The 14273-nt window shown below is 41.7% G+C and overlaps 1 protein-coding gene across 1 annotated transcript in view; it reads left to right on the top strand.

Moving 5' to 3' along the window:
- DDX58 (DExD/H-box helicase 58) overlaps positions 1–14273 on the top strand; it is a 76758-nt gene that overhangs the window by 28175 nt on the left and 34310 nt on the right. Inside the window, exons 7-10 of the mRNA XM_040360330.1 lie at positions 1096–1155; positions 2795–2899; positions 4306–4459; positions 5431–5689. Coding sequence (XP_040216264.1) covers positions 1096–1155; positions 2795–2899; positions 4306–4459; positions 5431–5689 — 578 coding nt within the window. The remainder of the gene's footprint in view (positions 1–1095; positions 1156–2794; positions 2900–4305; positions 4460–5430; positions 5690–14273) is intronic.

The following is a 14273-nucleotide window of genomic DNA, read 5'->3' as shown; positions in this document are numbered from 1 at the left end:
TGTATTATCAAGCATGGTAAACCCATAAAAAGCAGTAGATGGGTGTTCTGACAGTTTGATAGAGGTGCACTATTACTTTTTATATTCTTTGACACCATTCTTTTGTATTTTATTTGTGTACTAATACCTGTTTATGACTCCCATTGGCCTATGTCATATTATTTGCTTTTTAGCATGACCCAAACATTATCTTTTTCACTAACTTTTCGGGGGCAAATATCGATGATTACTACATTGTTATTTATGAATGTACTTTTATATAGATTTCTATAATAAAAACCCTTAGATTTCTATATTAACTACCTGTGTGCCATCTAAAGTCCAATCTCCTAGTTTAAATTAGTGTCCATTTCAAATATATCGGGACGTTGGCACATGTATACCAGTGCACCCACAGTGTCACCCTGTGAGGATGCACATTTAAGCAATTTCTCTAAAACATGTCCAAAATTGTTTGGAGGTATTAATTGCTATAATTTGGCGTTTTTATTTCAGTAGTAAATATGCTTTTTTTTAAAGAGCAGTATGGGAAAGACAAACAAACACAAAAAGTTGCCTACATGCTCTCTCGCTGGGTAAAAGCCCAAGAACTGAGCAATCACATGACTGCAGATCATCTTAGTGCTTGATCTACTCTGAGCAGAGACCAATGACTCGATTCTCTGCCTCTCCAGCACTTACTGAAGTGCCAGGCTGAGGATAGGGCAAGAGCTTCTGGCTCAGGCTCTCAGCTGCAGGCTGAGAGCCTGAGCCAGCTGCTGGTCAGGCATTTAGGCCTTCTTCCAGAGCCTGGAGCTTCTCTACGGTTTCAGCCGACAGTGGGTTTTAGCCCACTTCGGGCTGATTCTAAGTCACAGCAGAGCAAAAGTAAGTGCACTTCTGTGACCCAGAAGAAAAGTATGGCCAATAAAAGCTCTGGCCACACTTTTCTTTTAATTAAACCCATTGGTAATCATTATAACTATTTGATGTCTGTCCCATTTGTTATAGTTCACTTATTATTTACTATGTTAAAACATATATTTGTAATTAGGATACTATAGATAGAAGCAGTAAAGGGCTTGTATTAATTGTCTTCATTCTTAAAATTTTAAGCCCCTGGGGAACCCGAACCGGAGCAGGATTGTGAGCACACTACAAAACCTGCTAAAATGAGTGAGTATATACACACTAATGTTTGTAGTTTTCAGTTACAGGACCATGTTGAAAGCTGCGTGAGACCGGTTTTATAAGGAGACTCTTTTTTTGGGCACCTGTTCTTATATTTTTAAGTTTTTATGCAATTATTTGAATTCATTTTAACATATAAAGTAGAAAACAAAAAAGAAAATATTTGGACAGCCACTCAAGTAAGCACTATGGGCCAGATTCACAAAAGAGATACGACGGCGTATCTCCTGATACGCCATCGTATCTTTGAGAGTATCTATGCGGCTGATTCATAGAATCAGTTACGCATAGATAGCCCTAAGATCCGACAGGTGTAATTGACTTACACCGTCGGATCTTAGGATGCAATACTTTGGCCGCCGCTGGGTGGAGTTCGCGTCATTTTCCAGCGTCGGGTATGCAAATTAGCTTTTACGGCGATCCACGAAGGTACGTGCGTTCGTTACGTCGTCGCTAGTCGGTTTTTTCCCGTTGCAAAGTAAGGCCTGCTTTTTCATGGCTTAACTTTAGACGAGCCATGTTAAAGTATGGCCGTCGTTCCCGCGTCGAATTTCAATAATTTTTTTTTTTTGCGTAAGTCGTCTGGGAATGCGAAAGTACGTTACGTACGTCGCCATTCAAAACAGGGCGACGTCATTTCGCGCAAAGCACGGCGGGAAATTTCAAAACGGAGCATGCGCAGTACGTTCGGTGCGGGAACGCGCCTAATTTAATTGTTCCCTGCCCCATTTGATATAGGCGGGCTTGCGCCGGACGTCTTTACGTTACTCCGCCGCAAGTTTACACTCAAGTGCTTTGTGAATCAAGCACTTACGAGGAAAACTTGCGGCGGTGTAACGTAAAGACGATACGTTACGCCGCCGCGGATCTATGTATCAGTGCTAAACGTCAGCTGTATATCCCGTTTTCACCTTTTGCTGTGGATTGTAGTGTATTCCATTTTACCATTCAAGGACAATTCAGGAATCTTTTCCAGGAGTGCGGCTGTCCAAATATTTTCTTTTTTGTTTTCTGCTATATGCACTGCCAGCACCCGTGGTCTCCAGGAGGCGATTGATTAACCAAGCATTTTTATCTTTCTAACATATAAAGTAGTCAAGATTCAAATAGGCCCCACCAATTTTCACTTAGTACAGCTACTCCCAAACCCCATTCTTTCCTCTTCTTTACCTGCCTTATAAAAGCTGACTTATCACAATGGAAGCCCAGAATGGCAATTGGCTGGTGATTTGCATTACACCAAAACATTGAGCGCACTGCTTCACCTTCCAGGAGAGAAGATGCTTGGTGATTTTAATGCTACCAGTCTAGCGAGTTAGCTTGTTGTGCCACAAGCTGAGAAATCTTTAGTTGCAGGGCAAGTCTGGGACTTGCTGGAAATGTGAAACACCATGTTACTCCCAGAAAGGGTCTTGCCCATGTTACTCCCAGTAAGGGTCTTGCCCATGTTACTCCCAGAAAGGGCCTTAAATAGGCTTCCAATGTTTTCCTTGAAGTGTTTTTTTAAAATACACTGATACATTTTATTTGAATGGCAATATTATTATGAAGTTATTATGTTGGTAGTAGAATTATAAATGTTTCAAGATATTAAATTGTATATTTCTTGGTTTTTGGTTTTTAGTTTCTCCTCCAGTATCAATAAAAGCCATGAAGCTTAGAAAATATCAAGAAGAGTTGGCTCAACCTGCATACAGAGGCAATAACACAATTATATCTGCCCCGACAGGTCAGTTTATTCGACGAAGTAGTAAGCAAAATGTAATGTTGACTTCAACTTAACACATTTTTGTAATACTATAAAAATTATTTCAAATGACTTACAGCTTTATTCATTATCATTAATGTTTCTTAATCTGTCCTAATGTCAGTGTAGAATGTTGCTTTTCTTGTTTCAATGCTTAACAAGTGACTTTTTCACATTCTTTACAATTAGCACCTTTGTTAAAGTCCAGCTAAACATTATTTTTTGTTTCTTGTTGTTTATTTCCATTTTATTAATAAATTAATAGATGGACTTTAAAAGCATTAAAAAAAGATAAAATATTACAATGAAATGGCAGGTTTATTCATTATGCAAATGCAGGGTATAGGTAAAGGATGAGACAAACCCAAAATGGTCTCCAGAAACTTTCATCCATCATTCTATACTTTGTGCAATGCATTGCTAGAAATGATCATTAACTAATAACTTGTGAGCCTTTAAAGTCTTTTAGTAACCTTGATATCCTGTATGAGGGAAGTGCAATTTTGATCTGTAGAAGGGTAGCAACCTTGGGAAAGAATGTATTCCCCTTTTAAAACATCTTGAATTATTGACTTTTGGTAAAAAAAAAAACTGTGCTGGCAGCAATAGAAGAGTTGGATTTGACACAAGCCGCAGCCCAGCTCTCCGAAAGCCCCCACGCTCAGAGAGCAGGAGTAGCGTTGATTAGAACAGTGTTCAGGGGGCATGTCCTGGTGCAGGAGACATCCAACTCTCCTATGTGCTAGCAGTGATGATTTTTTTTTTTAACCCTTGGTGTAGCAATTAGATGATAAAAAGTAATTTTTTATTTTTATTTATTACAACATATGCAGCCTGATTAGATTACAGTAATACGTTAAAGTGGAAGGCAAGTAGAAACCTAACTAAGCTTAAACCTGCTCCCACCCCCATTCTAAGCCTATTCTAACTACCCTGTAAAAGCAAAGAGATCTATACTTACCTATTCTGAAGCCACTCCTGTCCGGTCAGGGACCGATCAGGACACCGTTCCGGCTTCAGTGAAGAGGGGGAAAGCCGACAACGGATGCCCCATAGTAAACCTATGGGCATTGTGAGAAACCACTCCTCTTCACCGAAGCTGCTGCTGGAGAGATCATGTGACCAGACCAGATCACCTTCAGAATATGTAAATATGGACCGCTTTCCTTTTACTGGGTGAATAGATTAGGCTTAGAATGGGGGTGGGAGCAGGTTTAAGCTTAGTTAGGTTTTGACTTTCCTTCTTGCCATGGGTAAGTTCCAAAAAGACTGTCATGTTTTTGCAGTCCTTCCTGAACCTTTTTGGTTTTTGTGTTTCGGTATGCATTATGGAGACAGGGAAATGGTGTTGCTTAATAAATTACAATTTACTTTTTTTATTAATACAGGATGTGGAAAAACATTTGTGGCGTTATCGATTTGTGATCACCATCTAAAATCTATGCCAAATAACCAAAAGGGAAAGGTTGTGTTTATGGCTACCAAAGTGCCAGTGTATGAGCAACAGAAAAATATTTTCCACCAGTATTTTGAAGATACTGGGTATGTATTGAACATATGATTGGTGTAAGAAAGAACTACACCCATACTACATGGGTTAAGGCTAGGTTGTAATTTTCCTTCAGGTGTTTCATGGTCTAGTTAATGGTCTGTTGAACCCCACTGTGTACATTCCATACACCTGCCATGTATGGAATGTACACAGTGGGATTCACAGTGGGGTTCACTCTCGCCTTTTAAAACAAACCTGCCAAATAAAAATAAAAAAATCTCCAAACCCAGTACTTGCCATGTACTGCCATTCCTCCTCCCTCCCACTGTGAAACGATTACAGCACTTTTAGGCATGGGAAAGAAAGTGACAAGTAATTTGTCTCCCCAGAATACAGTGTTGGAGCCTGAGGGGTTAGTCAAAAGCTTTCAGCACTGTCACAAGGGTAAGTAGTGGGGAGGACAGGTGGTCAAGGCCACTTACTGTACAATGGTCTGTGACCTTCAGTGGGAGCAGTCTAAACTGTAATAAAGCAGCTATAAAGTTAAAGCATTTGTAAACCCAAATTGCATATTCCTGATATGTGCTTACTGCCAGTCCCTCTGCTTTCATATTAAAAACTGACCACACTAGGCATGTGAACACACTATGGTCAGTTCCCTGGCGGTGCTGGGAACTCGGCCTGCTCTCCTCCAATGAGCACTGCGACCCCCCCCCCCCCCATTCATGCACAGCCTTTCACTGGGAAGCTCAGTGTGCCTCCCCATCTTTTATGCAGCTGAGAACAGTGGAAATGTTATAACTTAAAAAAAATAAAGGTATTTATAATGTTTTTTTTTTAAATATCTACACACAAATGTTTAAACTGAATAGGTTGTTTTACAAGGTGATTGTTTACAATCACTTTAAGTATAGATATCTATCTGAGGTGCGTAGGATAGGGTGGTAGAAGTAGAAGCTTTTTTATTTCAAGGATATTATTTTCTAGTAACTGAACTGCTGTCATTTTTCTTCTTCTTCAGATATTCAGTGACTGGGTTCTGTGGAGAACAAGCTGATAATATTCCTATAGGGATGGTCATTGAACAGAGTGACATCATTATTTTGACCCCTCAGATTCTTGTCAATTGTTTAGAGGATGGATTGCTGTCTTCCCTGTCCATCTTTACCTTAATGATTTTTGATGAATGCCACAATACAATAGGAAACCACCCCTACAATGTGTTAATGTTTAAGTACTTGGACCAAAAGCTGGACTCGCCAGGTCAAAAACTTCCTCAGGTAAGGCAAGCTATGAAAAGGCAATTAAACATACATTCCAGATCAGTTTAAAAGAGTATTTTAATTCTGTAGAAGAATGCTGCCAACTGTTGGTTTTAACGTGGACTTGTGCTTTGCCTATGCAGGACAAACTAACATGCTGACTTTGTTGCCAGTCCACACAGATTCATAAAATTTCCTTTCCCTAACAGTAATGCTGTGTGATAGCCCTGGTGCTTTCCGATTGACTGCAGAGACAACCAGCACTGTGTGTGTGTGTGTGTGTGTGTGTATATATGGGCGAGTCCTCAAACCTCTGTAAGCTCCAAATCAGGACATGGAGAAAAGCAAAGCGTAAGCAGCTGCAGGAGCTAGCATTAGTTTCCATTAGTGTAAAATGGTGTATAACCTATAACAAATAGACCTTAAAGGGGTTGTAAAGACAAAAATATTTACCTCTTAAATTAAAGTCTAACAGTAGCTGATAAAGTAAAAAGTAATGTTTTGCATTATAACTAGTTTGATACCTGTTGAAATCGAGTTGTTGTATTCACCTCCTGCACTCCTGAATCATTATTCTCACTGACTTCCTGGTTTGCGGTGCGCATTCATTCTTGCTACATCACTACAGTTCGCATTAGGCTTAGCCTCCATGCCTGTGAGGGATAAGAGAGCATCTTCACGCAGGGCTGTAGTCATAGGGAAGGGGTGAGCACATTCTGCTTTCCACCATGCAAAACAGCTCAGATGCTGGTGGAAAGCAAGAAGAGGAGAGACAGGAAATGGTATTCTCAAACCTGGATTACTGAATTTTGGAGGTCAAAAGGAAAAACGAGGTAAGTGATATTTAAATGCTCTAGCTTACAGCAATCAATTGATCTAATAAAAAACGAACCTTTAGTGTTCCTTTAAAGCGGGAGTTCACCCATTTATTTATTTTTTTACATTTTCCCCTTAGATTCCTGCTCGTTTTGTCTAGGGGAATCGGCTAGTTGTTTTAAAATATGAGCAGTACTTACCCGTTTTCGAGATGCATCTTCCCCGTCGCTTCCGGGTATGGGTCTTTCCTTCTTGGAAGCGGGCGTTACTTCTTGATTGACAGTCTTCCGAGAGGCTTCCGACGGTCGCATCCATCGCGTCACTAGTAGCCGAAAGAAGCTGAACGTCGGTGCGGCTCTATACTGCGCCTGCGCACCGACGTTCGGCTTCTTTCGGAAAATCGTGACGCGATGGATGCGACCGTCGGAAACCTCTCGGAAGACTGTCAATCAAAATAGGAACGCCCAGTCCCGCAGCCCATACCCCCAAGCGGCGGAGAAGATGCATCTCGTAAACGGTAAGTACGGATCATATTTTAAAACAACTAGCCGATTCCCCTAGACAAAACGAGCATCCATCTAGGGGGAAATAGTGTTATGTGCGGGTGAACCTCCGCTTTAAGTTACATAAACATCCTGTATCAAATTTCACGTGAATGCTGTAGGCAGTGTTTTTTTTTTTTTTTTTTTCTTGCTTGCATGATTGCAAGTAATTTTTTTTTTTCATAGTCCTCTTTTTCAGATTTTTCTTTCCAGTTATGGTACATACATTGCACATTGATGTAACTGGCATTCTTCTTTCAAAGTGCAGTACTGTTTTTGATTTACATGACCTCCTTAGTGAAAATTAAAAAAACTGGCACTGACTAAACATGAACAAACTGTAAACTGATTAGATGTGAACAAGGATATACACACCTATATCATAGTTCTAACAACCATACTACACTGCTCAAAAAAAATGAAAGGAACACTTTTGAATCAGAACTCCTGGGATATTGATCTGGTCAGTTAAGTAGCAGAGGGGGAGGGGTGTATACAGAGGGGGTTGTTAATCAGTTTCAGCTGCTTTGCTGTTAATTGAAATTAACAATAGGTGCACTAGATGGGCAACAATGAGACGACCTCCATGTTTCGGTCCATCCGGTGCCGCCAGGTTGCACCTCAGTCTGTTCAGGAGCTCAGTGATGCTCTGGTCCAGATCTGGGAGGAAATACCCCAGGACACCGTCCATCATCTCATTAGGAGCATGCCCTGATGTTGTCAGGCATGCATACAAGCACTTGGGGGCATACAAATTACTGAGGACCATTTTAAGTTGTTGCAATGAAATTTCAGCAAAATGGACTAGCTTGCTGCATAAGTTTTTCACTTTGATTTTTGGGGTGTCTTTGAATTCAGCCCTCTGTAGGTGGATAATTTTCATTTTCATCAAATGATGTGCCATCCTTTCATTCCTAACACATTACCCAGTCCATATCAGTATAGATATCCAGCATGAGTTTTTTGCCTGTTGAGATCTGCTATGTTTTCAAAGTGTTTCTTTAATTTTTTTGAGCAGTGTATATCATACAGAAGATGTCTAGTCATCCCACAGTTGGTCTGAGATTGCCTGAAGATGGAAAGAATAGGAGATAGCCAGGGATATTAGGGTAGGAGTTCCAAAGGATGGGAGAGGCTCTGGAGATATCCTGGAGGCAAACATAGGAGAAGGTATCGTGGTATATAGAGATCAAGAGTTCTTGGGAAGAGTAAAGTGTAGAGTTTGAGTGATAATTTGAGATGAGGATGGTGGTGTAGCTGGGGGCAGAGTAGTAGAAGATGTTTTATGATGTTAGTATTTTGAAAGGAATTGCACAGAGAGGCCGTAAACCTCCTCTTGAGCTCCTGGTTCCTCCCCTCTTGCGAGGAACCCTATAGCAGTGGTTCTCAACCCTCTAGTGCCGTGACCCCTTAATAAAATTTCCCAAGTTGTGGGGACCCCCAACAGTAAAATTGTTTTGTAGCATGGGTTGTCGGCACCCAAGGCAAGACAAGGAATTTGTGCCCCTAACCCCCAGACATTTAACGCTCCCCGAGTTCCTTCCACACATACAGTATTAAATCCCATTATGCTACATTTTAGAATGGAACACCGTTTCTCTTTGTTCTCCTTTCTTTCCCTTTCATCTCTCTATCCTAATCCCCCCCCCTCCCCAATCACTCTCTCTAGCCATATTTCTTGTTGTTTAATGGCAACTATAATCACAGGTAGTGTTACTCACTGTGTTTCCGACTTTGTGTTGTCTCGAAGCAGTGACACTTATGCCGAAATCAGGAGATAGGGTCTCCTGCAGCCCCTCCCACTTCATTCTTTACCAGTCAGCTGACCTCTAGTCTCTGCCCCCCAGCCATGCCATGAACTGAATGGGTGGCTGTGAAGAGGGTGAGTGGGTGGCCGCAGGCTCCAGGGACAGGCCTGCTGGGCGGCTGCAAAGCGGTTAGGAGAGTGGTGCAGGCTTCAGTAACAACCCAGGATTTAGTGACCCCTGGCAAATCGTCATTCGACCCCCAGGTTGAGAACCACTGCCCTATAGAAAGCCGCTTTCCATGGGGGCATTCATGCAGGCTTGAAATGAATGATAATAACTGCGCTGTGTGGGTATGGAGGGATAGGGCAACAACCAAAAAACAATAAACAATAAAAAACTAAAAAAAAAAAAAACTAAACAGTGATCAAATAAGTCCCACCAAATGGGCGGGGTGAACTCTACAAGCAGTGTGCAATCTGAACTGTGAAGGTGGGTGATCTGGAAAAGGTTAACACTATGCAGCAAAATCCTTATAAGGAAATAAAATAAACATGGAAGTACAGTTATCAAAATAAATGTCCAAGATTGGTACTAAAGACCAAAGGTAAGTGATCCCAACACATAATAAAGGGTAAAAATCCAGTGAAATCAAGTGCAAATACAAATCTCGCATCCAAAAGGCATATATTTAAAGGTGCAGTCCTTGATAGCTGTGAGTAATAAGTAATGGGAAACCAGGAAATCCAATATTTCAGAGAAGAGCAAGCTTCGGTGCGCACACCTCTAGTGGTATGGAATGCTCACCTCAAGGCCATAGCACGGATAGCCTGGATACCACTCAGGGTGTACTCAAAGATCCAGCAGGATGAGGGCTAGATGTAGTCTCCACATTAAATGACCATATTGGAAGAAACAAGAAAAAGATATGGCGTAATACTGGAAGCAAGGGTCTAAAAAACGATCAATCACATGCACATGCACTCACATGGAGGCCGTGAGCAGTGGGCCTATCTCCTACGAACGGCGAGTTCGTGCGACCCAGTCTGAGATCTTGATTGTATGCTGATCCTCTCTCTTTGGCCTCCACCTAAACATCCACGGATACTGGCACTAAATGCTCAGCAGGTATAGATTGGCAAAGAGAGAAGAAGGCACATAGTACAGCTCCGCTTCAAAAGGTATTTAATATAAAAACATATAAAAAACTCACATTTAAAATGTCAGAAATATCCAAACAAAACGAGCAGCGAGCTCATATCTCTCTCTTCAGAGTGTGTGAGGTCTGGTACTTCCTGTCCCTACTAGTGGCGTCATGTCACATGACTTCATTCCTGTCCCTACTAGTGGCGTCATGTCACATGACTTCATCAGGGTCATGAAGTCATGTGGAGTAACCACTGCAGAACAGATATGCCCATATATATATACACTGTGATTTTAGTAATAAACTGACCTTTAATAACAGTATTCTATTCCATCCCAGAGCAGGAGGACGCGGACCACATCAGAGGACTCCATGGCCCCCCCCCCCCCCCCCCCCCGGGCCACTGGTTGGGCACCCCTGCTTTAGGACATCCCACATATCAATTACAATGGCTACTTTGTGTCCGTGATGAACGATAAAGAAAATTGGATTTTTCCTACAGCTTGCCTGTAAAATCATTTTCTTTAGGTACATTACAGAACACAGAGGTTCCTCACATCTTTTTTGGGATATTCATTGGTTTGCTACAAAACCTGAGGTACTTCCTGTGTAGGAGGGGTTATATAGGGGAGGACTTCTTGTTTTATGGAGCTTTATGTTTCCGTTTTACCTATAGGTGGTGCATAACCCACATAGTAATTACTATGGCTGCTCTGTGTCCCGTGATGTACTCCAAGAAAAGGATTTTAACCACTTACCACTGGGCACTTAAACCCCCTTCCTAACCAGACCCATTTTCAGCTTTCAGTGCTCTCACACTTTGAATGACAATTACTCAGGCAACACTGTACCCATATTACATTTTTGCCTTTTTTTTTTTACACAAATACAGCTTTCTTTTGGTGGTATTTAATCACCGCTAAACAAATACAGAAAATTCTGTAAAAAAAAAAAAAATCTTTGTTTCTGTTAAAATTTTATACTGCTACATATCTTTGGTTAAAAATAATCGAAATTGGTGTATATTTGGTCGGTGTGAAAGCTATAGAGTCCACAAGCTATGGTGCCAATCACTGAAAATGTATCACACCTGAAGTACTGAAGGCCTATCTCATTTCTTGAGACCCTAACATGCCAGGAAAGTACAAATACCCCCCAAATGACCCCTTTCTGGAAAGTAGACATTCCAATGTATTTAGAAAGAGGCACTGTGAGTTTTTTGAAGTTTTAATTTTTTCCCACAATTCTTTGCAAAATTAAGATTTTTTTTTTCTTTTAATTTTTTCACAAAATTGTCATATTATGAAGTTATTTCTCACACACATCATATGCATACCACAAATTACACCCCAAAATACATTCTGCTACTCCTCCTGAGTATGGTGATACCACATGTGTGAGACTTTTACACAGTGTGGCCACATACAGAGGCCCAACATGCAGGGAGCACCAGCAGGCATTCTGGAGCATAAATTACAAGTCCAATTTGACTATCTATTATACTTTGAGGCACTGTAGTGGCATGGATGCAAACTGATGTGGCATGGATGAGCCGTGGATGGGGATGGCTGAGGATGGTTGAGCCATGAATGTGGATGGCTGGGTATGGATGGGATGGCTGAGTGTGTGTGGGCATGTCTGAGTATGGTTGAGTGTGGGTGGGCATGGCTGAGTGTGTGTGGGATAGCTGGGTATGGCTGAGTGTGTGTGGGATGGCTGGGTATGGCTGAGTGTGTGTGGGATGGCTGGGTATGGCTGAGTATAGCTGTGTATGGATGAGTATTGCAGAGTATTTCAGAGGATGGATGAGTATTTCAGAGGATGGATGGATGGGTGAGTATTTCAGAGGATGGATGGATGAGTATTGCTGCGCATTGTTGAGTGCTGGAATGGGCACAGAGCAGCGCTGTGGGCACTACAGATCCAGCCCACAGCACTGCTGCAAACGATCTCTCCCCTCGCACTGTACAGATCGGTACAGACCCGGCGGTCACGGAAATTTTCGGGTGTGCGGGAGCAAGATTCTGGGAGGACATCCATGGACGACCTCCCAGAATAAGTCGACCACGCTGCAGCTGTCCTTCGGCTATGGCCCGGTCAGCATGTGGTTAAAGGCAGGGCCGGATTAACAATGGGGCTGATGGAGCTGCAGCTCCAGGCCCATTTCTCAAGATAGGCCCATTTGCCAAAAAAAAAAAAAAAAAATTTTTTTTTTTATTTTTTTTTTAAGATCGAATTTGGGGGGTTGTAGCTCGATGACCAGAGGTCACAGAAACCCCACATTGGGGGTAGGCATGGGAAGAGCTACCCCACAACTGGTTAAAATATGGGACGGCTATCATTTATGGTTCCGGAGATACGGGCCTGCTTGCACAGCCTGTCAGAAGCCACATTCAGAGCGGCCAATATAAATACAAGCTGACACACTGCAGCAGACTGAGAGGATCACAGTGCTTATAATAATTATTTGTATATTACTCATGGTAATTAACCCCTTGCCACCCAGGCCAATTCTGACACTTCTCTACTACATGTAAAAATCATCATTTGTTTTTTGCTAGAAAATTACTCTATGGTGGTCTTTGCACTTTTTATGTTGCAGGGTACAGAGCTGCACGATTCTGGCTAAAATGAGAATTGCAATTTTTTGCTTAGAAGATAGATCACGATTCTCTCACGATTGTTGCGGCGTAACATCATCTTTCACATTAAAACAAAACAAACAAAAAAATGGGCTAACTTCACTGTTTTGTTTTTATGGTTTTTATTATTCATTGAAGTGGGAAAATGCAGTGTGACATAACATATTGCAGCAATAGCCATTGTATTCCCTAGAGTCTCTGCTAAAATATATATAATGTTTGGCGGTTCCAAGTAATTTTCTAGCAAATAATATTGCTTTCTAACTTAAGAAACAAGTGTTGGACTTTAAGTGGTTAAATTTAGTTACAATGTTAGTTAGTTACAATGTTTCATTTTGTTTACAAACTTCGCAGACTGCCCAGATTTTTTCTTTACACACAGAAGTGTATCCCTTTGATCTAAGAAGGAAGTGTCAGTTACAATGTTTCCTGTTAAAAACTTGGCAGACTGCCCAGATATTTTCTTTTGATAGCTGAAAGTCTTTCCACTTGTTATATGAAAGAATCAGCAAACTCTGCATTGGAGATCGTCAGGGGGGTTGAATCGAGATCACGATTTTTTTAACGATTAATTGTGCAGCTCTAGCACGGTATTTGCGCAGCAATTCTTCAAACATGTTTTTTTGGAAAAAAATGTTTCATTCATTAAAAAAACAGTTAGTTAGTTAAGTTAGCACAATTTTTTTTGGTTACATGTTTATAGTTACAGAGGAGGTCTAGTACTAGAATTATTGTTCTCGCTCTAACGATCGTAACGTATGTAACCTGTGTGTATCTGGCTCTGATACTACCAGTGCCTACCCAACCACTGACTAGTATCTCTCCCCAGCCTGTCCCCACACACCCTCTCACCTGCTGACCTGTGGATGGGGGAATCACTCCTGCAGTGTTATTGTGTTCTGCCAGTGCGTACAATGATCAGTGTTGCTAACTATATAGCTGGCAGCACTGATTGTTTTAAGAAAAAAAAAACAGGCTGGTTGTACTCAAGTTGATTAATAGATTGACTTGTGTAAAACCAGCTAGCCCATACATAGATTGACTATGGCTGGTCTCTGCATAATTGGCGTAATTTCAATCCATGTATGACCCGCTTAACCACTACTCAGTCCCTAAATATCCTTCCACTCCTGTACATAGTGCTCACTGTCATACTCTCCACACTCCTCTCCTGTACATAGTGCCCACTGTCATACTCTCCACACTTCTCTCCTATACATAGTACCCAGTGTCATACCCTACACACTCCTCTCCTGTACATAGCGCCCACTGTCATACCCTTCACACTCCTCTCCTGTACATAGTGCCTGCTGTCATACACTTCTCTCCTGTACTTAGTGCCCACTGTCGCACCCTCCACACTCCTCTCCTATACATAGTGCCCACTGTCATACCCTCCACACTCCTCTCCTATACATAGTGTTCACTGTCATACCCTCCACACTCCTCTCCTATACATAGAGCCCACTATCATACCGTCTACATTCCTCTCCTGTACATACTGCCCACTGTCATACCCTCCACACTCCTCTCCTGTACATACTGCCCCATCATACCCTCCACACTTCTCTCTGGTACGTACTACCCTCTGTCATACCCCCTCACTCTTCCTGTACATACTGCCCATTGTCATACCCTTCACACTCCTCTCCTGTACATAGTGCTTTTTTCCGTACCCTTTGTACTCCTCTCCTGTACATAGTGCCCACT

This window comes from Rana temporaria, chromosome 1 (genome assembly GCF_905171775.1).
Source record: "Rana temporaria chromosome 1, aRanTem1.1, whole genome shotgun sequence".
In the NCBI taxonomy this organism is placed as follows: Eukaryota; Metazoa; Chordata; class Amphibia; order Anura; family Ranidae; genus Rana; species Rana temporaria.
The sequence above is the reverse complement of the archived record's forward strand: the minus strand, read 5'-3'. Positions and strand labels throughout refer to the sequence as shown.